Genomic DNA, 23,520 nt, shown 5'->3' with positions numbered 1-23,520 from the left:
TAAATAATTTAACAAAGATCTTTAACAAGTCGCCTTCTAAAGGAAAAAGTTGGTCCACTTTAAAGCCTGCTTTTCCAATTTGGATGTTTAAATCAATACTGCAGTCTTTTAAAACAGTCAGACTCTGTAGAAATTGCCATAGAGAGACAGACGCAGGGTTCTGGTTGCCAAGTGTAAAGGAGAAAAATGTGAGAAACTCTGTAACAGGCAAGCGAGGGGTAATCTCCCTTCCCCCAGGAGAGCTCATCCAAGCCTTGGAGACTAGTTAAAATATTGAAGCTAGAGGTTTTGCCCTTCCCAAACCACTGTTCACTTGAACTCTGCAGTGATGCTTTTCTCCACAGGAAGATTCAGCAAAGCTTTTGATAATTTTATGGGAACACCTCATTGCATATCTTAAGTATTCCCTTTACCATCTCTTTTCCAGAAGGACATGAGCCTCTCCAGTAAAACACAGCTGGAGACAGCACATCTCGAGGCTGCTGGGCTCCTGCCCATGTGGAGCAGGCTGCAGTGGCACGGCTCTTCCAGAGCTCGTGTGAGGAGTGTGGATCCTGCCCAGGACACACCTGATTCCCAGGGAAGGGAGGGCAGGGCAATCAGCCACTGTAAAACACTCTCACCAGGCTGAAGAAACAGCAGTTGCCCGTGCTGCAACAAAACCAAGTGCTTTATGTGACTTGAGATGCAGTTGGAGGAATCTGGCTAATCTTCTGCTCTCCTAGTAAATCATTCATTGAGGCCATCTGTGAAATGTGAGAGGAGCAGCTTCAACCCAAGATTCCCGCTTAGCCAAGCTCTCACTGGCTTGGCCGGAAAGAAGCTTTCCTGATAAAGCTGATAGCTAGTCCAAGCCCTCACGATTTCCAGAGGCAGTAATCCTGCTGGGGAGATTAGAGAAGCAGCCCTTGGAAGTCCTGAAGTATGGCTGTGCACTCCAGCAAAATAAAGGGAACAAAAAAAGATAAAATGTGCAGCGCTGGCCAGGGCCTGGCCCTGACGTGCCCCTCGATGCTCTCGGGTCCAGTGGCCTCTGCAGACAGGTCTGACCAGCAGCCCCAACAAGTCACAGCCTCTCTGGGACACAGCTTTTATGGAGCTCTGGAACAGCATCAGGGAAAATGTCCAGTGCCTTGATGGCCAAGATTGAACTGGGGTTTTCTTCAAGAAGTGTGGATGCCCATCTGAAAAGTGATATTCGGCTCTCACAGCTGAGCACAGAACCCAAAATTCCCTGCTTCAGGAAAGTTCATGCTTGAATCAAATGAGTACAGCGTGAGGCTGTGTAACAATTCATCCAAAACACCCCTGCCAATTCCCCACACCAGGCTGCTTGTCTGTGTCCTTTACCAGACTTGACAGGTCTTTAAGAAGCAGTCAGTCTTTCTCCACAGGTGTTACTAACTAACCTGGGGATAGAAGGAAGTTCTTGGGCAAATATTTCATATGGCAAAATAAACAAAATTTTAGTTTACAAGAGAAATGGGCTGAGCACCTAAGCAGAGCATTCAAGGACACAAGTTACAATCCACCTCCTCCGGGAATTAAGACAATACAGTTTTTAAAGGCTTTATTTTTTTATATCTTGTAGCTTCCAAACTCTTAGGATCTGCAATTCCCAGGTGACTCAGTAGCTAGTAGGAACAGAGAGTTTCAAAGTGAAAGACGAGATGCACCAGTTCCTGGAGCCAAGAGCTTGAAGGGAAATGAAGCAACGGCCCAAACAGGAGACAAAATAAGAGCTCAGCAGGGCTGGAGGCAAAAGCCTCCAGTCTTACCTGGAGCTGGACTCTCAGGGAAGGTGAGGTCTGCACACAAGGAGGCTGAGCACATCCCACCTTTGAACTGTGTCAAATCCCTGCTGTATGAATCCAGGCATTTATATTGTGTTTGGGTGCCCTGCAGAACTACAGCCATGGAAGGGAAAATCCACCCCCTCCTGCACTGTGCTTCAGCTGAGCAAAAACATGCTTGGTTTGGTGCTGAAGTCTTGTCCAAAATACAGCCCTCAGGTAAAGCTGGGCAAGTGATTATGGCTTGGAGCAGCATGGGGCACAAACAGTAGGAGCTGCAGTTCCCAGAAGACAAAGATCCTCTTTGCCATGTGAACTTTAACCAAAGTTTGTTGTGATAATCTATCCATGCTGTGGTTTATAAGATTTTAACTATTCTTTCTGTTCTTCTTGGCTTCCTGGTGCTTGTTCCACTGACCTTGGGGCCAGTGACTCTCTAGAATAGATCAGATTTTCTGCCTTCCCCCTAAAATCTCCTCAGATCTAAGTGAAACAGCATCTCATTGACCATTACCCCAGCAAGTTTATTAGTGATGCATTTTCTGCTGTGGAGAGAAACGAGTCAAGACAAGTAAGTCTGAAAGTTGTTTTATTTTGGTAATAAAAGTGAGGGATTTTTCCTTGCCACTTCCTAAATATCTAACTGCTGAAGAAAGTGTTTCACCCAGTGCACCAGCAGAGGCATTAAGGAAGCACTTCCTCTAGTCCTAATTAAGTGTAATAAGCACTGTAAATGCCCCTTCCTGTAGTGCTCTTTCTGTTCTTAGCACATTCTGTCCCATCCCAGGCAGTCAGGGCTGTGGGGGCACAAACTGCAGCTTGGATCACTGAAAACAGAGCCAGTCTGGAAGGAGCAGAGCAGGGAGAGCAGCTGGCATCCCCAGGGCACAAGTGAAGCAAAGGAGCAGGAAGGTGAAAACCAAAGGGTAACAGAGAAGTGCTCAACCTCAGCAAGACCAAGGTCTTGGCTGTGGCACTGGACACTGCCTGAGCACAGCTGCTGAGGAGATGTGCCCCAGCACACCAGAGCTCGTGCAAGAAGGGGATCTCTGTGCCAGCTGGGCTCTGGGATTTTCTGTTTGTCAGCCAGGTCTTGTGTTGCTCAGCAGAAAGCTGCCCTGGCCTCCCAGGCACAGCAAGATTGGTGCGTCCTCCACCTTCCAAATCACACAGTGCAGGCTGCAGAAGCATCTGTTATAAATCCTCTTCTCTGGGCAAAGACAGGAAGCACAACTTTCACAAGACTCTCTTAAACTGGAGAAAGTCATCCAGGCCTTTTCTTTGGAGGTGCTGCACCCCTCCTGGAGCCCTTTGTGATCTAAGTTGTTTAGAAAGTAAATGAAACGGAGTGAGCCAGAGAGACAGTAATGGTTATTTCTCCAACAAGGAAAAGCTTAATTTTACCATGGGGATCTTGCCTTTGCCATGACCCCTCCAACAACTCACAGGAACACAGGAGGAATTAACCAGCAGTGAGGACTTATTCATCTTGCAAATTTGTAAAGAGTTTCATCTTAGTTCTTAACAGCAATATCCTTGATCCTGAAAAAAAACTCCCAACAAACAAACAACCTACCCACCCCAAACTCAAATCAACAGCACCTAATCCTCAGCTAGATGCACTCAGCTTCTCCATAGCTTATAGCACCCTCCTTTTTCCATCTAACCAAGACAGAATTAGGGCTTGTAACCTCTTTGGAGACTTGTAACATCTTTGGAGACTGAGATGGTAGGTACATGAAAAGCAGTGAACATTTCACAGGCAGCAACCCTGGGGGGGCTGGTCCCAGAGAAGATGGGAGGACAGGGAGCAGGATGAGGATTACCAGGCTCAGAACCATTTGTGGTTTGCTCAAGGTTGGTATCTGTGCAGCTGACTGGTAAATGAGATCAACAGGATTTTTCCATCTAATCTAAGCAAGCAGTTGGGTTTTATTCAAGTAATTCTTCTAAGGGATAATAATGTCGTATTATGACTAGAGGGCTTATTACTAGAATGCTGCATTAAATTCAATAATCTGAACTCACCAAATATCATCCCTCTTGTGGAAGCTTCAGCTGTTTGAGAAGGAGCCCCAGAGTTGCGTGATCATCCCTAAAACCTAAGTTCCAGCTTTGGAGAACAAGTTGTTCATCATATGCTGAATTCAGCCTTGGAGTAACTCCAGTGAAAACAAAAGGAGTAACAACAGGAATGGATTAGGCCCAATTGCTTTCACATTTCTCCAACTTGAATTTTCAATTCCAATACTAAAGGAGGAGTAAAAAAAACCTGACCCAACTCATGGCACAGAGACAAATACACTCCACAATGTAAGTCTGCTTTGTGTTGTGACCTCGTGCCCTTTGGAAGGTGCACCAAGGAGGGCTTCCCAAAGCCTACCTAGGGAAAAAAACTCTGCTATCATCTGGCAGGAGCAATATATATTCCTGTTTCTGCCACTGTATTGTACCAATTTTTGCACAGAATGGTCAGACCCTGCAGTTCTAGGCTGCTACATTTTGACTACTGACCTTACACATGTCTGAAAAAAACCATATCTGCCAAGCTGAGATATAGAGTCATGAGGATTTAATTTAATTTCATAAAAACATACTGAGGAAGATTAAACAGCGTGTTTTCTGCACCAGCCCCATTTTCCAGAGGGAGCTGTGCTCAGATCAGGAGAGGGCACAGTCTCACCTACGAATTCTCATCTGACAGATCATCACCTTGGCATCTCTTTGGTTAAACAGAAGTGAACAAGAAGAGAGGAAGTGGAATAAGGACAGAGACAGAGAAGCCCAAGCTCCCCTGCTGACTGTGGAGCCTTGCTTTCTTGCAGTGCTTGCTGCACCACTCACTCATTAGCTTTTAAGTTCCTTCTAACTTTGACCTGCTGTTTCCTGCCAGGGCTGATGAGCCACGAGTGCAGAGTCTCTTCCTCTGGGCCAGTTCCTCAGAGCACACTTCCAGTGGCTGCCACATGAAGCTAGCTGAAGAAAAAAATGTTGCTCTTGTTTTCACTGGAGTTATTCCCAGTGAAATTCCCAGGCTATTCCAGTGTGTTATAGAGGGGGTAACACAATTATCCGGTGATCAAAGAACTAAACTGCAAGTCCTGGGTTCAATTTCTAACTCATATTCAACCAACACTAACCACATGACCTCTCTGTATCTCCACACACTCGAGGGTTTCAGTAATAATGATGACGCTCAAAGCTACTCCTAAACAAATAAGAAGTTTATGAAACATCACAGAAGCACAAAATACTGAGGCCACGTTTGACCCGTGAGCTTCACGAGGTGAGCGCAGAGCTTTGTCCAACTGACAGGCTGGAAGTGGAGGAGTTCAGCTCAGCTGCTATCTAGCTCAGAAATCACTGCACATTGTTTGCAAACTTATCAGGAGTGACTTGAATTGTGAATTAGCTTCAGCAAGGCAGCTGGCAGGCTGCTGAGGCACACAATGCCTGCTGAATCTGCACTTCCTGCTGGAGACGTGCGAAGGAGAAGGCAAACTATGAAAGAGCAGAGAAGCTGCTCCCAGCTCAGTCAAACCTACGTGCAGCACAGGCACAGCAGGGCCAGCCACTGATCCAGGGGCCAAACCAGAATTCCCAGCAGCAGCAGTGCTGACAGTACTCAGCCTCAGCACAGCACTTGCTGTGGAGGGAGCCCAGAGCCCTTTGGGAAGATCATGAGGCTCCCCCACCTTCCCCCAGCTCCTTTCCAGACTGGGTAAGGCCAGAGTGGAGGGCAGCACTTGGACCATCCCAGCCCACACTGTGACCCTGCAGGCAGCTCTCACACACAGCCCAGAGCTGCTGCTGCCCCGTTTTACACCTTGGTTTTCAGTAAATAACCAAATCTGTGTCCAAAGCAGCAGCAGACACCCAGACCCATTGTGCCAGCCTTACCTGGGCACCCACCTGGCCAGGGCAGCAGAGCAGGGCTCCATGCTGGATGCTCTCCATTCAGGCAGACATTCCCTGTGTGCTGCAGGTCACAGAGCTGAAGCTGCTGTGCATTCTGCAGGATCCAGGTCTGTGTGTGCCCGCTCGGAGAAACAACAGGAAGATTCCTGTGTGCGGTCTGATGGGAACACTGCAGCATCAGCACTTGGGAAAAACCCCAGTTTGTACACTGCAATCCCCTAAACCCAACCAAAATGTGCCACAGCAGGCTCCTGAAAGACTCCACGGGCTGGGAAAACAGCCAATGTGCAATGCACTGCTAGGAAAGCTCTCTGCTGTGAGCTATTCACTCATTTCAGGTTGTCAAGTAAATTTGATCCAAGTCCCCTCTAGCATGGCATTGTGTTGTCCTTAAGCCACAGAGAACCTTTTTTAAAATCAGTTTTAAGGTTATTAGCACGAAGAAGTCCAAACCCTCACTCTGGGCTGTCAGTGTTGACTCTGAAAGGAAGAGGTTACCTTGCAAGTGGAAAGGAAGAAAACATTAGAAGCTTCTAGTACCAGAAGCTGCAGGGTCAGTGCAGCTCAGAGCACCTCAGGCAGCATCACCAAACCCCGTCCTGCGCTTTGCAAGCCGCCAGACGCCATCCCGTGGCCATCCCGATCCCACCAATTCCCGCAGCCGGTGCAGAGCTCCCAGCCCGGCCAGGGATGCTCTGTTTGCTGGCACTGAGGCTCGCTCCAGTCCTTCATGCTCCGTGTTCCGTGTTGCTGGTGTAAAGCAAGGCTGAAAAAGTTCTGCTCCCTCCCCAAAAAACACCCAGGGAGGCGCAGGCCGGAGGATGTGGCCGGGGCAGGTCGCTGCCTGCGCTCAGCTCTGCCATGACCTCTCTCCCTCAGCTGGAGCCTTCTGCTGGCAGCAAGGACAGCCCCGATTCCCTGCAGGAAAACACCGTGTGCGTGCTCCCCAGCGAGCGTGTGCGCCAGCCGCGGCCTTCCTGCGGGTGGCATTCCTGCCCCTGCTCACTTACGGAGCTTTATCTGCTGTCCCTTGTCCCCCCAGCTCCCTCCTGCTCTGCCGCACAGCCCGGAGCCTCTGGAGCACCTGTGTCCCACTCCATTCCCCTCCATTCCCCTCTCATTCCTGCTCTGCCCCCATGCAGGACGCGTCTGACAGAAGCTGAGCATCCCATGCGCTCACTCTCCAGCTGAAGACACGAAGCTGAGCTTCCAGCCTTGCTTTGGTTGTCCAAAAAACAACCACAGCCTTTAAGGCTGGTGCAAACTCCATGTGTAGGGGGTGGGAGGGAAGCTGTGCAGTCCCACAGAAATTCAGCTGGCCCTCCGTATCCTCCTTGTTGCCCGTCCAGCTCGCCCTAACTATGCTCCTTTCATTGCTCAGCTGCTGCGTTTTAACACAGGAGGAAAAAAAAAAAAAAAAAAAGAGGAAAAAAAAAAAGAAGTGACCAGAAGCAAAAAGAGTCCTCAAAGGCAAATGTTTTCTATTACAGCACTAGTTCTTTCAGGGCCTTTGATGTTGCTTCTCCCACACAGAGCTGTTTCTTTCACAGTCTGTTCTTGCACATGAACAAGATGTTACACGTACTCTACATAGCACATCCTCAACTCTTATTCAAAGCATATTTGTCCCAACTCACTGTACTTTGTAACATTTTTCAAACCAGTACTCATGCATCATAGGCACAGAGGCATTTTTATTCTAGCTCCCCCTTTCCATATGTAATTTTCTTCCAAATTCTTGGAGGTTCTGGTCATAAATAAGGAAGTGTTGACGTTGACTAGGGTTGAGAGAGAGCTGTTAAGTTCATGGCAGTAGACTAATTTTTCCAAAATTTTAGGGGCTTGTAGAGCTTTGTCAGAGGCTAGATCAAACATTTATATTTAGATGCTGGATTAGTTAACTTCCATTACATTCTTTTTTTTACTTGGGCCCCCATTTTTTAATATCACCTGCTTCTTACCTGCCTATCACAAGCCCTAACTTTGGCATACTGAAAATATTGTTGAGCACACATTGCATTGATAAACGATTACCGTTCTCATGATAAATTTAAATTGCAAATTATTTGGGGGAAGGAAAATATTTTTGTTCTAGCACAATAGGGTTTTCGTAATCTGTGTTATAAACTATCCAAACACAAGTAATAGCTGGGAGCTTCTGCCAACTTACTCAACTTTGGTGGTAGTTCAAAAGTGGTGCCAGAATGTAAGAGGTTTCATTAGGTCATGGAGGGGTTAAGCTACTCATTTTCTGAAAAAAATAATCTCATGTCATTGTCTCCAAGATTCTTTTAACTCATGTTGTCAAATAGGACTTCTGCATAAACTGTATTCAAACACGTTGCAGAATCAAAACACTGTGTATAATTCTTCCAGAAAATATCACATTATCTGAAAAATAATCAAAAATACCAAACTCTGTTGTACCCCAAGATGAGAGACAGGCAAGAGACCACCAGGAATTTTACCACAGTTATTCAGTAAGATAGGCAAATTGTAGTAATTAAGAGTAAATAATAATTGTGTTTGTATAAAAGGTAATAAAATTTTACGGCCCTCAGAAATAAGCTAAGGAAATGCAAGAGTTTTTGAACTCTTGTACAGTGTAAGATGATGCTTTTTGGAGAGACAGAAAATGCTTGACAGCCTGGTGTCACTAACTGGCCTGTTGAATCCCAGGGACTGTCACTGCAAACTTAGCAGAGACCAAGAGAGACCTGGCCTGGTTGGTTAGAGATGAGCAAAACTCGTGGTCTTTCAGTAATAAATTCTTACTTTACAGTAGGAAGACTTTGGAGGTGGAAGCACATTGGGTTTTGTTGCTGCTACTAAAAATACGCTCGAAAGACTATTGCCTGTGTTTAGAAAAAGAGCCTGGTATCAAACCAGCCAAATCGGTTCACTAAAAATGGGCATTTCTTTGTTCTGTGTTTTCAGGTCTCATTTCTTTTAAATCCCCACAATCTTTTGTGACCATCCAAGCTAACATGCATTCTTTGTTAATAGCAAGAGCCCACCTCCTCCCCATCTCCAAACTTCATAATGCAAGAACAACAAACCAAATTGCTCCAGGTTTAAAAAGAAAATGCTGGCCCTGGCATGATAATCAGAGGCAAGACTCAAACCAAAGGGCTTTAAGATCTAAGAGCAAGTAATAAAAAGCAGCTTGAATGCAAAAAGGGTTTGAATTGAAACAAGAGACTTCTGCCAAGTGCCCAGTCCACTCTGAAGGGATAAAGGATAGCCTGGAGCTGCAGGGACCCTTTGCAGTGGCTTCTGTGCCTTTGCATGTGTAGGAGGAGCAGCCCTGTCCCTGCAGCAGGAAGCAAACCCCAGCTGCCAGCCTTGAACCAGCTCTGCAGCAAAATTATTCCCTCAGAAAACAGGCTTGCCCTAAAAAAGTCTACTGATTTTAGCTCGATGACAAAGGTCCTTGTTGGGACCTTTGGGAATGAGATAACCAGCCCTTAAGGAAACCCAGACACCAAACCCCTGCCCTCCCCAGAACCAGCTGAGAGAATGCTACTCCAGTTCTGGTGGGCAAGCACAGCTCCCTCTTTTTGGAGTGGATTAAGCAAAACAGCCCTAGACTTGCCCACAAGGAGCCTTTTCCTCTAAGTCTGAACAGGGCAGACCCCCATGAAAAGTCTCAGCTTTCTGAAAAATGTATTTTTCCTTTGAAAATTATCTGGGTAAGATTAACTCAAGGCTGAAACTCTTAATTTATCATTAGGGGACCATGTCACTACTTCCTTCTCACTGGGTCTTCTGGTACCTCCAGTGACCCATTTTACACTGAATTTGCTAAGGATTATTTAACAAGCCTCAAGAGAGACTAAACTACTCAATGACAGGCAAAGATCTTCCCATCTCCTATGGACAGCTGCCATTCATGCAATAGCCTTGGAATACAAGGGGCAGTTTGTATGGCTCCAAAAATATTCCTTGGCCTTTACTCCAAAAAAAAAGCAAATGCAACAGGACTATGACTTCATGAAATTCTTGAACTCATGTTAATGCAAAGCTTTTTTTATTACGAAGTTACCAGGAAAATTATATGCTGATGAAATTCCTTCCAGGAAAAACAAGTTCTCATCTTTGTTGTGACACAATGTATTAGCAGGGTCTACAGATAAGAATGTGAATATTTGCACAAAATCATTTCCCTGGGCCAGTCTATTGTGTTTGTGCACCAGGACCTCAGTTCCAAATCTGCCTGAGCCTACTCAAGTTCCACCTCTGCAAACAGCCCCCAACATGGACCTGGAGAAACATGCCAAGCTAAAGCCTTACATTTAAAATGTTTTTAGCATTTGGAATTGTTATAATGACTTCTCTATTTTTATCATGACTTACAAAATAATTTTTAAAAAATCCCACTTCAGTGTTTTTATGCAGTATAGAGTTCCTCGAGCCTTTCAAGAATGATTTTTCCAATAAAGTCTGCAGGACTCAGATTTACATCCTCACCCACTGACAGTTTAATTACTTCCATTGTAGGAGAAAGTATTTAATCACATACAGTCAGAAAAACAGCCCCTTAAATACAGGCTTTTGGGCCCATGATCCCCCAATTTGAAATTCAATGAAGGAGAATGAAACATGCACACTGTGATCCATTTCCTGATGCAGAACACTTGATATTATCAAAACATACAGAGTTCCACAGCTGACACACACATTTTTCTAAACCATTGGTAAAATCCTTCCAGCATTTTAAGCCCATGAAATGAGGATTTAGTGTGCTCTGGATATGATCTAAAGGCAGTGCTGGTCAATGAGCTGTGCAAAGACCATTGCTGTAATGCTGTGCTAATTAACATGTTAAAAACAGTCCACCTAAAATGCTGCTTGAATTACACAGGTATTTTAACTTAGTTCTCAACTATTACAACATTAAAGGTAACTCATCACTGTGATTCTCAGCAAAAGATATGCACTAATGATCCCTTTTAAAAAGAAGGAAGTGGGAGAAAGACAGGAATTCTCAGACACTCATCATGGCAATTCAGCAGCAATAAGTCTGGTGAAGTCATAAAAAACAGTTGCTAAATGTCAATAGTTATACATTAAAGCTGACTACCAGCACCAGCTGCCTTCTTTCCCAACTGGTGTCCAATTCCCTCGGACAAGGCAGGTAACAAATCCAGAAATTCAACTTTTAAAAGTCAGTTTTAGAGTATGCTGCAGTATCAATGAACCCTCTAAGCAGCGGCAACTCAAACACAGTGAACTGCAAGAGTCAATAATCAGCATATCAGAAAACTTGGTTTCAAAATGAAGAAGTTGTGCTGGGAGTGTGAAAGAGAGCCTGGGCCTACCCCGGGGCTGTTCCACAGCGACATCCATTGGTTCTGAAACAACAGACACAGCGAGTGTGGGCATTACCGACACGTTTTATAAAAGAGCAATGTCTTTTACAAGACCTTCCAAGAGTGGGGAACAGCCAGAACACTACAAAAAACTGCCGTAACAGAGTGACTGTTTGTGCGCTCGCTTTATGCAGCTTACATTCCAATGTTTACAGAGGCCAGCACTCAGATAGGACTCTCCACTGACAAACAAATCTGGAACACATCAATTGTACAGGTAAATCAGCCAAAACGAAGCAATAGCTATGCTCTTCTCAGGTTTAAGAAAGCATGCAATAGGTTTCCCCCTCCTGCCACCCCTCAGATTTCCACATCACAGTACCAGCAAAAGCACGGTAGAAGGGAAGCGGGGCACAGGTAGGGGCTTGGATTTTATCACAGACTGTTTATCAATATTTTGCAAATGGAAAAGCAGCCTTCTTTAAGCACCAAGAAGGCAGAGAAGATACAGGCATGAATAAAAAAATAATTGACTTAAGACATCAAAAATTCAAGAAATAGCACTGTGCATATACAAACAAAATTAACATTCAATACTGTAGAGCTCATTTAAAAATGGCACCAATGGACAATATTTTACAATATGCACATTTATTTGAAGTGGGGAACTAATGTTCCACAGGTGGAAATGATCATACAAATAATAGTGCCACTGTTGGCCCATTCTGGTACTTCTTACAATTTAATGGAAACACTTTTAAAAATAATCTGGTATGTACATGTCTTCTGGATACCCAACGGCTTCTTCAGAACAGAAAAAACTAGAGTTCTCCCCCTCCCTTTTAGCCAGACAGTATTGCCAGAGATTGTGCTCACATCTAAAGCACATAATCTTACTTTAAATTCAGTGCTATTTTCTTTCAGAAAGATCACAAGTTGTACTTTTAGGTAACAAAAGCATTTATGTTACAAACATTCAAAAATGGAAGCTTATGATTCTGGCAGACAATGTTGCGTATTAAATACAAACCAGCCAGCAATTACTGAACATAAAAAACTTATTCAATCATAAAAAAATACTATAATTCATCACCACAGACTTTTTACAGAGTTATAAATAATAAATAGCATAACACAGTAGATTACAAACGGATTTATTTTGCCCCGTTATAGTCTTTAAAAAGTAAAATATCTGTTCCTACCTCAGACTGACCAAGGTACTGTATCAAGACTACTCATAGCTCAAAGGGAACTCCTTCACCAAGCAATTTGCAGAGCTCGTATCCAATCCAAAGCCTTTCTTTAGGAATCCAGCATTTGCTGAGCTGTTTGCTCTGCTCATGACCAAGAAATGGACAAACTCTGCCCCGAGCAGCTGCAAAGGGTCTCACCTTGGCTGCCCCAGCACCTCCACACCTCGGAAAGGAACACAAAGGGAAGCAGCACCCCCGACAGATTTGGGTAAGCGCTCTATAAACAAGCTGTACACAAAGGACTTTCCCCACCCACCCCTCTGGTTTACATTCCATAATTTTGTAACAATGTCCCCTAAGGCACAAAAATACTTATGACCTCAATGCCACAGGAGACATCGATGGTGCCATACATGGTTCTCCTACACAGTAGTTTAATTAATTTAGTTATCTGCACTGTATGTCTTCAGTCGAGGTGTGGATTAATTTTTTCTGGCCAAATCTTGCTGAATAATGACCTTATTTCATACAATCTGTAGGACAAATGTTCTGGGAAGAGAACTATGCAGCTAATTTAACTGTTTGCAGAGTATTATTATTTCTTCACTGATGGCAAAAGTGACAGTCATTAGTTATTTTGCTGTGGGGTTTTTAGTTTAATGTAATAGAGTGAGATTTCCACACTCAATGTGGTCTTCTGTAAATGAATTCATAAAAATGACTAGCAGCACTAAGGAAATAAAATATTTTTTTCTCCCTTCCATAAAGGAATCTGAGGCTAGTGACTGAAAAAAAAAAGAAAAAAAAAAAAAAAGAGTAATTTTACTCAATAATAGAAGTGCCAGAGAATAAATTAGTATTTTTAAATCCTTCCAAACCAAGTTATTTCCCTAGACATAGCGACCATGATAATGATAGAAGTACATTCCTAAAAACTGCAACACTAATAGGTAGATACCTATTCCTGGAATCAAAAAGTGTATGCAAGTTCCTGAAAGCAAAAGTTAGTATAATATCAGCAGACATCTTGTTTAAAAAATAAATTCGCAAAACCAGACATTAATATGGTCTACAATGTCCATTAAATGGATAAAGTAAAAAAAAAAAAAATCACTGGAAAGTAGCCAAGGATTACAGTAACAACAATTTTTCCTTTTAATAAACCTCATATGAATGGTTCAAGGATCAGAGTTCATTTCTCTGTACGAGTGTACAGGAAGGGGACAGCACAGCCAGACACTGACTCAGGACTTGGTAAAGTCACTTGGGTGAGAAGTCATCCATCAGAATGAACGAGGAGCAGGAGTTGGAGCACGTCACTGGAGACTCTGTGGTGATGCTGCCTTTAGTCAGGGAATCAGAGGAAGAGCCAACGCTGCTGCTACTCCCGTCGAGAATATCCGAGGACAGGCTGGGGAAAGGGGAAAAGGACCTTTAGTGCAGGGGCACGAGGCTCTGAACAAAGCTGACGTGCTTCCCCCTTGGACAGGACTTGTAGGAGACCTATACTACCACTCAGTCTTTACTGCAAGACTGGCAGCCCTGAAAACTCCTTGTTTTCTGTAGCATGTTAGAGATATTCATGCTCCTCACGGGAACGAGGAGCAGAATTATTGGGATTTTTTAACATGCAGAATCAATTATGAAGGTGATTTTAACCAGACGTAGAAAGGCAGTGACAAAGCCTATAGTAAAGGAAAAATAATAAATTAATCAGCAATGCAGCAAAGATGTCATTAATTAGCTGGCATGCTCTCTAACACAGCACTACTCAAAGCAAGATTGAGACCTATCTTTCTCACGGAATTCCTGTGTTTGGATTTTGAGGTCTAGATACAAGATCGCAGAGGGCACATACACTGATGCTTTTCCAATTTAGGAGGAAGCAACATGGAAAAAACCACCTAGGCATCTTTCAAGTCTGTAGGTAAACTGAAATTAGGGAAGCAACATGGAAAAAACCATCTAGGCAAGCCTGATGAAAAAACCACCTAGGCATCTTTCAAGTCTGTAGGTAAACTGAAATTACAGTAATAACAGCTGATATTTTTGAATACTTAGTATCTGACTCAACACAATAAAACCCTTGGTATTTTATAATAAAGAAAGAGAAGTCTAAAAATCATGAACTTAGGGACAAGAACAATTAAGTACCCTCACACCTCTAAGTATTCAGTGAAGTGCCATAGACACTGTATGACCACTGCCTACAACATATTGTAATGATGAACCAAAGTAACTTTGTTTATGAATCAACAGGGATTTGTAACAATTATATTCCGTGTAAATGCTTTGATACCCAAAATCTAAGCTAGAGTCTGTTCAAGAACTGATCAAAGGAGAAGGACCATTGTCACAAGACACTACCACAGGACAGCTTCCATTTGGCATTTCAGGGCACATGAAATATTTTACCATGAACTGAGATCTGTCAGATGTGTAACATCTGGAGAAAGCATGTTGGTTGTTCCTTGGAAAAGTCTCTTTGGCTGACTTTCAGTTTCCATTTCACCTAAGGAAAACAGTGCAAATAATCAAACTCACTTGAGTCTCTGCAATATCCATTTAATATTTGTCTGCTGTAAAAGAGAGGTTTGACCTACAACACTCCAAGGTTGCATTTGTAACAGCAGTTCTCTAATTCAGCCAACCAAGCCTAAAACATCAATTTGATGACAGCTCTTGTTAGACCATCCAGCCCATCCTTAGCTAAAACTTCAGCAGTACCTGAGGGGCTACAATGATCTCAAAGACATAAAATTTGCTACTTGTACTGCAATCAGACAAAATAACCTAAAGCAAACTAATTACCATGACTTAGTTTTAAGTAAACATCTGAGACAACTGATATGAGTTAAAATATGAAGTTTAAAATTGTTAGTGATTATGAAAATAAGAATGACAGCTGGGTTCAGTTTCACCCTCCCCTGTACAATGAATTCTGATGCACGGGTACATTTTTACAGGGAAGCTGGATGGAATAAATCTGTCATGTGGGAGCATTTCCACTTACTCATCATGGATCAGACTATCTTTGTCCTGTAACCACTTACAGGCATTAAGAGATTAAATATGATGGGGAGAATTCATGTAATCTGTTTAGTATAATCTGCAGTGAGAATGAGCTGGCTGACTGATAGCTGCTCTACAACACACGTTTGAAAATATCAGAATTTGAAAATAAATAAAAAAAACCCAAACCCTCTCACCTACAGTGTATTTTCATTCTTACTTTGGGAAAAAAAAACCATGAAATGGTAACAATTTTTCTGGCTTTCACCTACACTTTGCAGTAGTTGCCAGAGCAGCTCAAAAACCTGACAGAAGGTGAACATTATACCAAACCACTCCATACATTCTGCAACAGAATCACACTGCTACATTTTATAGAAGACTGGTAACTTCTACAAGTTTAATTTCCTGCAGCCCACAGGGATACATTCCCATCTTAAGGCAAGGAATAATTGGTTCTAGCAAGCAGAATGGGCAAAAAACATTTATAAAATATTTGGTCTTGCACAAAAATGAACAAAACACCAACTTAGGTAACACTTTTGCCCCTTAAATTTCACAGAGACAAATCTGCACTGCTACAATACATCGCAGAGTCCACCAGTATAAATCCCTTATGGCAGTGAAAATTCTTCAGTTCATGGCTTTCCTTCTACTGTAAATCTATGGCTGAAATTCAGAAAAAAACAGGACCACATATTTAAGAAAAGAAAGTAAGTTCATTTACATTGATTAGATGTTTCAAAATTAAGCAGCATTTTGAAAATTCCTTGATATTTCAAGTAAGAAAAGGAAAACTCACATCTCCACTTTGTAAAAGATGCTCCATGGAAGCCACATGGACTTGGTAAGGAAAGGCCAGTCCCTCTACCTGCACTGCTTTTACAATTTGTGTAAAGTGTAAGTGTGGATATTTATTCCTTTTTGTTCATTTAGTTTAATAAACTTTTGATCAATTTTAGTGCCTCTAAAACTCACAGAAAATAAAAGCCAAGATAGAACTAACATCTAAGAGAAAACTTGTCTCTCTCCTCTGTCAAGTCAGTATCAGTTAGACAGTGTTCTTTATCTGACAGGACAAGCAGTACTAAAAAAAAACAAAACAATACAAAACCAGTAACTTTTCTCAAAGCCTAAATGTAAGTCTAGTACAATAAAAGGACGTTTTTGGTGCAGTTAAGAATGTCTGAAGTCAAAAAAAAAAAAAAGGAGAAAGGATAAGCATAGCTAAAGGCACACTTTAAGAATATCTCATTTCTACAGTTCTACTCTGGAGATTTGTTTGAGGACGGTATTTGAAAATCTCCAACATGGAATGGTTCCAGGAAAGAATGCATTTACCCCCTTCAGGAGGAGAGGGCACTGATCTATTCCATTTCTCTAAACACTCACCTTCTGAACTTTCAGAGTGAAAACAAACATTCAGTACTAAGTTTAGAAGATACTGCATGATAAGCAACATTCCTAAGATGATCTGAAGGGTGTGCACTGTTCAGTGGTACTTGGAGGAATGTTACGAACATCCGTAAGTTGACATTTAATATGATGTATAACAAAGTTTGCCTCTGTCAAGCAGTAACTGTTTTTTAAGTTTTTCATTCCTGTGTTTTAGATGAGCTACTTTACATTGTATTTTTGAGTTATGCCTGGCAAATTCCAGTTCACTGTGGATACAAGTGCATTATATTTACAGAATAACAAAATATTGTACCCAGCTAGGAAACTACATCCATATTAAGACATCTGGTAAGGTAAAATCACATACCTTTTCTTTTAATGGGGCCAAGAACACTGGGCCTGATACAGTTGATTGGACTTTGACTCCTCCTGCTGAAAAGAGAATACTGAGAGTCAGGCCTGTAAAGGTTCCAATTTGCATCAAATCAACACAACCACAGCATATGAAGAATTCTTCAAAGCTATTCCTGCACAACTGGGATTCTTCTGGAATCTAAATACATCGATAACAATTAAGGGCTGCCTATTAGAGCAGATTATCTGCCACATGAAGTTATAGAAGGTTTTCTAAGGTTTTCTCCTTCCCTTAGTGAATCACATCCTCATTTCAATCCTTCTCTAAATTCTGCAGTGTATTTATATAAAACTAATCTGCTGACAAAGTTAGTTTGAAATACCTGAGGACTTTCCCTCAAGTTACCAAATCCAGTTTAAAGCTGACACATGCTCTGTAAGAGCACACACATAAAGCTGCCACTGGTAAAAGCTGAACTTTCACAGCATTTTTATGTGGCAGTGCTTCGGCAGTAGTAAAACTGAATTCTTTTAATGCCTTAACATCAACTTGAATTAATCTTTGTCTTAAATTCCAACGTTAGCATGACAGACACTCATTACTTACTTGCAGAATCGCCTTGTTGGACTGGGAATAGGGCTTGGAGGTAATCCATTACTGCTCACAAACATCTGCAATGACGGTGAGAAACATTGCTGCAGGAAGAAAGTTCAAATGAAGCCAGTTTAGAACTTCCTTTAAAATACTCAGATGTTACACTCCACAATCCAAAACAAACATCCCCCCTTCTATTCCCTTTTTATTCTTAAAGAAAAGCTAGCAACAGATTACGCAGATTATCAAATATAATCTTACAAGTGTTAGAATTTAACTTAAAAAACATACTGGCCCATGCAATTCTGCTCAGATTAAGCTAAAATTGAAACCCACAAGAGAAGTAAAATTGAAATAGACACTGTTCTCTAAGTAAGAGAATTGTTTCTGTTCTTTGTTACATTTAGAAACAGCAGTACAGTACTCAAGACTTATTTCTTTCAAGGGGCTTTTTAAACAAAGGAGTTTACTCAAAATACATCTGACCTGAAAACTGACAATATTCCAGAGTAAAATACGATATTTAGCTCTGTGATTCTCATGGCTTAGCCCATGAATGCTTCTAGCTAAACACAAAAATCTTTCTGTCAAGTTATCTGCTAGTATTTTACAGTCAGAATTCCAAAGGTACAGAACCAGCTGCCAGCATCAGTGTTTTCCCAGGAACACATTTACCCAGCACTCATACGTGGCTGTTACATGCACCAATCTGGTAGGAGCCCACAGACTGCTCCTTTTTTGTACAAAAGCAGAATCACACAAGAGGGTGCAAACAAGGTCAAGCAGCTCATCTTCAAACCCAGGTGCCAGCTTCTCTGTGCTACACTGCGGTTTTCCAATCCTCACTGGAAAAGTAGTTTATCTCACATCCAGCTCTTTCTATGGCATCTGTCACCAGTTTTCAGTACAAGTTCAACACACCCAAGTCCTTCTTCAGAGATAACATATTTTTATCTCCCACCATACAGATTTGCAGTCCAATTTTGGTGCTTCTTCCCCAAAATCCCCCCACTTCTGCACCTGGAGATGCTGCCCGTGACTGTTTTCATGACCTCTTCCAGCTTCCCTAGAACCAGAACCCACCCACCACTGCACAAACAGCAGTAACTGAAAACATCCAGTGTTTCACTGCTTAAACTCTGCAGGCTCCCAGATGGCAACCATTTGATTCTAAGAAACCAGCAAAATATGAATTTGGCTTTTTTGGTGCTTGTTTGGTTGTTCTGTTCAGGGGTTTTTGAAACTATGGAACAATTTGTGAAGTTACAGATCTTGACAGCTTAGCTTGGTCCACAATTCTGAAATATTGTCTCAGCCTGGTATTTCACTTATCCTACCTTTCCTATTCCTCTTGTAGGTGAAGGTGCAGGTGAAACTGGAACGAAGTCTATTCTCTTTGGGGAAAAAGATTTCTCAGACTTGTCCAAGTCATTGTCGCTCTGTGAATACAAGGTTTCAGACTTAACACTGCACAGGACATTACCTTGAAATCCAAGGCACAACCTTCTAATGGAAAGTCATTGGGTCAAATGCACAAAGTAGCTAAAGCAGATGGGCTTAAATTCTTCTTAAATTATTTTCACAGTTAATTCCTCTCTTTCCCTTAAATTTATCATTTGAGTGTAAAAGTGGAATTAAATAGGAAACATCTATAAAAAGATTACCAGGCTCAAGCTTTCCTCCCATGACTGGCTTATCTGCATTGCTGTCTGCACTTCCCTAGAATACAAAAAACCCCATCAGTAGCTACAAAGAGGATAACTCTGGCTATTTTATCACCTTCTTTCAATAACACTCACCTTTCATGTGCTGCTTCTCTGTTCATTAAATCCACTCCTTCCTCCTGCAAGAGATAAACGTCATAAGTTTTCTCATAACATTTCACTCATCACAGATACTTGAAATAACACTTGTGATTCCATTATTTGCCATCAGAACTGAAATATGAACATCAGAACCATTACACAAAAAGACAGGACAGCCACCAGTCCAGCTCACTGCTTCTCTTAAATAGAACCCTTCTAAAATGCAAGGTGGCTTAAACACAACAATAAGCCTTGCAAGGCCTCTTCCTTCGTGAAATTAACTCTTAAGAAATATTCAGTTTTCTTTAGTACTTGAAATACTCAGTAGGAAAGAAACCCCCACTGTGCAAGTACTTCAATATCATAGAGTACTTTTCATTCTGATACTGAATACACAGATAAAAACTCCACTTACCCTTCTGATCTGATGAAGTCGGCTGCTAGGAATACGAATAGGAGATGATGACAAAAACTGGAAAAAAAAAGTGACAGCCACAATGATTAAATCACACACAACTGCTTGCACACACACCATTTACCATCAACTGCGTTCTTAGGGAGTTCAAAATGAGCTGCACAACTACACGTGGATGACTCAAACAATGTTGCAAAAAAGCAAACACTGACCTTCAAGAGAAAAGACTTGTTTTACCACTCACAAATTCCTTCTATCACTCAGCAAGTGGCACGGATCTGACTTGCAGGCAGATACTGCTCAGCATCTCAAGTACACAAATAGCTACAGATGCCACTCAGACAAGGGAGATACTACAAATGAAACTGTGATTGTTGCACAATTCCCCACTGCCCAGGATATGACAAACTCCTGTAGACACCCTACTCAACCTGCTGGCTATTGTAAAGGAGGAATCTCAGTGCCTCAACTCAGTCTTGAACAACACTCCCTAAAGCTTAACTTCTGCAAGTTTCCAGTTCTGTGCAATTGTATGCATCTAATTTCTCTGGAACTCTAACACCACATATAAATGGGCCAACAGTTCCCACTCAGGATGGCCATGTGTCCAGTGTCACACCTACTGACACGCTCTAAAATTCTGGATTCTTAAGATGTCTCACAACAGAAGACTTTGAATTAAAAATCCCTGTCACCTTTCCTGAATAGAAGACATAGGTAAACTTATGTCAGGAATTTAAGGTTTTGAGAAAAGCAATATTTAATCTTCACTATCCTCAGACAAGACAGAAAAATTTCAGTGGAAGGAGCACATAAATCCTTCATCTGACATGGAGAGGGTAGGAAAAAGAAATGCAACATCTTTGAAAAGTTAAACAACTGCAGTAGTGTACACTACCAGACTTAAACAGAGGGCAACAAATAAATTCCCCTTCTTTCAGTGATTTTCTAAGGTCCAGTGGTCTGCCTTTGCACAAAAAGAGCTCTATGTCAAACAGGTCAACAAAGAACTGTGACATTGTCCATTTTCAGAACAAAATAAAACACCCTTTCAAGACACTTAATTCTGATAGAATCGTACTCTTCTAACACAGGCTTAAATTAACTTTAAAACCGGACTTAATATGGGGAGTCACACAAAACGCCAACGTTCTTGTCTTCTTGGGGACAGTCAACACACCAGTATTATTTCATGATATGTTGCAGTTAGAGGTGAAAAAATGCTTATTCTGCAGCTTGGAAGCTTGCTAGGATACTTAGTGCAAATAAAAATCAAGTTTAACTTCATTTCTCTACTCCAATTATTCCTTGTTGTGTGTAAACATGACATGCTTAAGATTCCTCACCATTCCATGGCGGCTCATAACTGTTGTGCTGTTCCTGCGAGTCCGCAACACGTAAGGCTGAAACACCTGGGAGTTGTCACTGCAGGGGGAGAAAACAAAGTTTCGTGAACAGCTTTTTTGGGTGCGCTTTACTTAAAAGTTCCGCAGCACTGTGACACGCGCTGCAGCCTCCAGAGCGCTGAAAACATCATTTTATTTGAACAGGAGCACTGCTGTCGCCGGGAGGGCGGCGAGCACCTTCCGTGAGCCGAGGGGGGACAGGGGGGCACTGGCGGCCCCGGGGGACAAGGGACACGATCCACAGGCCGCTCGCTGAGGGAGCGCCGGGCCTGGCCCGGGCCCCCGGCGAGGCCAGCGGGCAGCGGCGACCCCAGGGCTCGATGAGCGGAGGCCCCGGGCCCTCACCTGAGCCCGTGGATGAGCGGGGCGCTGTTCGACCGCCGGGGGGGCGGCCGCAGCAGCGCCGCATCCCGGGGAGCGGCCCGGGGCCGGCCAATTCCTCCAGCGGCTGCAGGCGGTGCCGCTGCCCGCGGTGGCGGTGGGAGCGCTCCCGCTGCTCCCGGTGCTTCCCTCGGTGCCGACCGCGCTCCGCGCCCGCCGCCGCCGCCGCGCACTGCGCCTGCTCGGGGATCGGGGCGCAGGCACCGCCGCCCGCCTAGCATAGCGCATGCGCGCTGGCTCCGCACCCCGGCACTGCTTCGGCGGCGGGAGAGCTCCCGACAGCCCTCGGGGCCGGTGAGCGCGTTGATTGGCTGTAGGGGGAGCGCGTGTGTGTTTGAAACGCCGCAACGGTCGCTAGGACGCGCGCGCCGCGGGGGCGTGGCCGGGCCGTGACCTGGAGGAGGATCCGGGTTCGAGTCCCACCCCGGCACAAACCCGGCGCCTTTTTCCCGTCTCAGGGGGGAAAAAGTTTTACAGCCTTCTTCAAAATTGGCCCTCCCCGACCTAAGTCCCGCAGGCTTTCCCACTGTTCTCCCCAGCCTTCCCCAGCTGCTGAAGCACGTACCAGGGCTTTGATTACAATGAGAGTGGGCTCAGCTTTCAGAAATCTGCTGTAAAACTCGTTATGAGACCTGATCTTGGATCTTGACAATACTCAGGTTTGGACTGACTTGAGCAAACCCACTCTAAGTGATCAAAGCATCAAAGTTTGTGCTTACTTTACAGTATTTTTCTGCAATAACTGTTTCATCATACATTTGTCTCTTACATGTGGGGGGCTTCAGGGTCTTTCCCAGCACCAAATTTTAAAAGGTCTTCATTTTCTCCTGGGACAAAACAGTTATTCTGCCAGAGTGCTCGGTGTTGAAACTGTTAAGATAGAAAAGTCAGGATTTTTCAACTACCTTAGTTGGGAACACACCTAGGTGAATTATTCTCTTAAACAATTGAGGGTAGATGCTTCTAGATAACTGATTAGAACTCTTGTTTCTGTACCTTAATATTTATTATGGTACCTCCTTGCATTTTTTGTTAATCAGGACTGACTTGAGCATATTCCATTTTTCTGTGTTCGGGGACTCTGTGCCTCAACTGTTGTTGATGCTTACATTTCTTTCACTGAAATGATACTATTAAAGAAGAACTGTGTGCTGACATGCACAAAGATGCATGGAGTTGAGTTAAAAGACCCACAAGATTGCATTTAAAATATTTACAGGATTTTTTGATATGTATTTGTATTGAAAAACCCAGAGAAAAAAATCCTTATCTTGTATTACTGCAGAGAAGAAACACCTTTCACAGTCCCGTGCCCCTTACACTACAGCCTATCACAGCCCATAGTGACACCCTCTGTGAGGTGGTACAGAATTGCCATCTCCTGCAAAGACTGAGAACGTAAATATGTAAATAATTTTGCTTAATTTCTAATAATTATGACCAGTCTGATTCATTGGAAAATTAGGATCTGCAGCTGTGAAAGGAATATACTGTTAATCACCTTTTGCTGCCGCCATTCTCTAAAAGCAATACAACACTTCTACAGAATCTGCACCAAAATCCTTGTCTGGTGCTTCAGATGTGCTGAAGCATTCAGAAATGCTTCAGCACAAGCATTTCACAGATGGGAACAGCTTCCATACCTTCATTTTCCATGGCTAGAATTGTCTAAAAGGCAATTCAGGTGAAAGTTCCTAGCAAAACTTCTAGCTCTGAATGGAAATCTACTCACAAATATGCTGGTTCTCTTAATACAAAAGCCACCTGCAGGATCTGACTACAGCACTAAACTATGTGGATTTTGCTATTTATTTTTATTGTGGAGTTATTATATTATGTCCTTGCCACCAAGGGCAGCAAACAGCTTCAAATGCTATGTACCAGGATACTGTTAGGGAAAAAGCCAACAATATCCAAAATGTGGCTGAGAGCACAAAA

The 23,520-nt window shown here is 43.0% G+C and overlaps 1 protein-coding gene and 1 non-coding gene across 2 annotated transcripts; both read right to left on the bottom strand.

Moving 5' to 3' along the window:
- Positions 1-11,092: 11,092 nt before the first annotated feature.
- Positions 11,093-21,758, bottom strand: PABIR2 (PABIR family member 2). Its single transcript, XM_041485235.1, has 10 exons — positions 21,547-21,758; positions 21,142-21,220; positions 19,796-19,852; positions 19,375-19,418; positions 19,240-19,294; positions 18,913-19,014; positions 17,588-17,676; positions 16,994-17,058; positions 14,632-14,728; positions 11,093-13,627 (listed from the first exon to the last, which is right to left on the bottom strand). The coding sequence occupies exons 2-10, from the start codon at positions 21,157-21,159 to the stop codon at positions 13,477-13,479; spliced, it is 678 nt and encodes a 225-aa protein (XP_041341169.1). The 5' UTR covers positions 21,160-21,220; positions 21,547-21,758; the 3' UTR covers positions 11,093-13,476.
- Positions 13,707-13,850, bottom strand: LOC121363269. Its single transcript, XR_005956671.1, has one exon. It is a non-coding gene; the product is annotated as a small nucleolar RNA U109 (small nucleolar RNA).
- Positions 21,759-23,520: the final 1,762 nt, after the last annotated feature.

Source organism: Pyrgilauda ruficollis, unplaced genomic scaffold, assembly GCF_017590135.1.
Source record: "Pyrgilauda ruficollis isolate IOZ18807 unplaced genomic scaffold, ASM1759013v1 scaffold7, whole genome shotgun sequence".
Lineage (NCBI taxonomy): Eukaryota > Metazoa > Chordata > Aves > Passeriformes > Passeridae > Pyrgilauda > Pyrgilauda ruficollis.
This window is presented reverse-complemented; position numbering and strand designations above follow the sequence as displayed.

Bases quoted from the DNA above. Each gene is read 5' to 3' on its own strand.
- PABIR2 (XM_041485235.1), bottom strand. The intron at 19,295-19,374 runs GTGAGTGTTATT...TTTGTATTCTAG, and splicing joins AGAGAAGCAGCACATGAAAG to GGAAGTGCAGACAGCAATGC. The intron at 19,015-19,239 runs GTAATCTTTTTA...TTGTATTCACAG, and splicing joins GGGAGGAAAGCTTGAGCCTG to AGCGACAATGACTTGGACAA.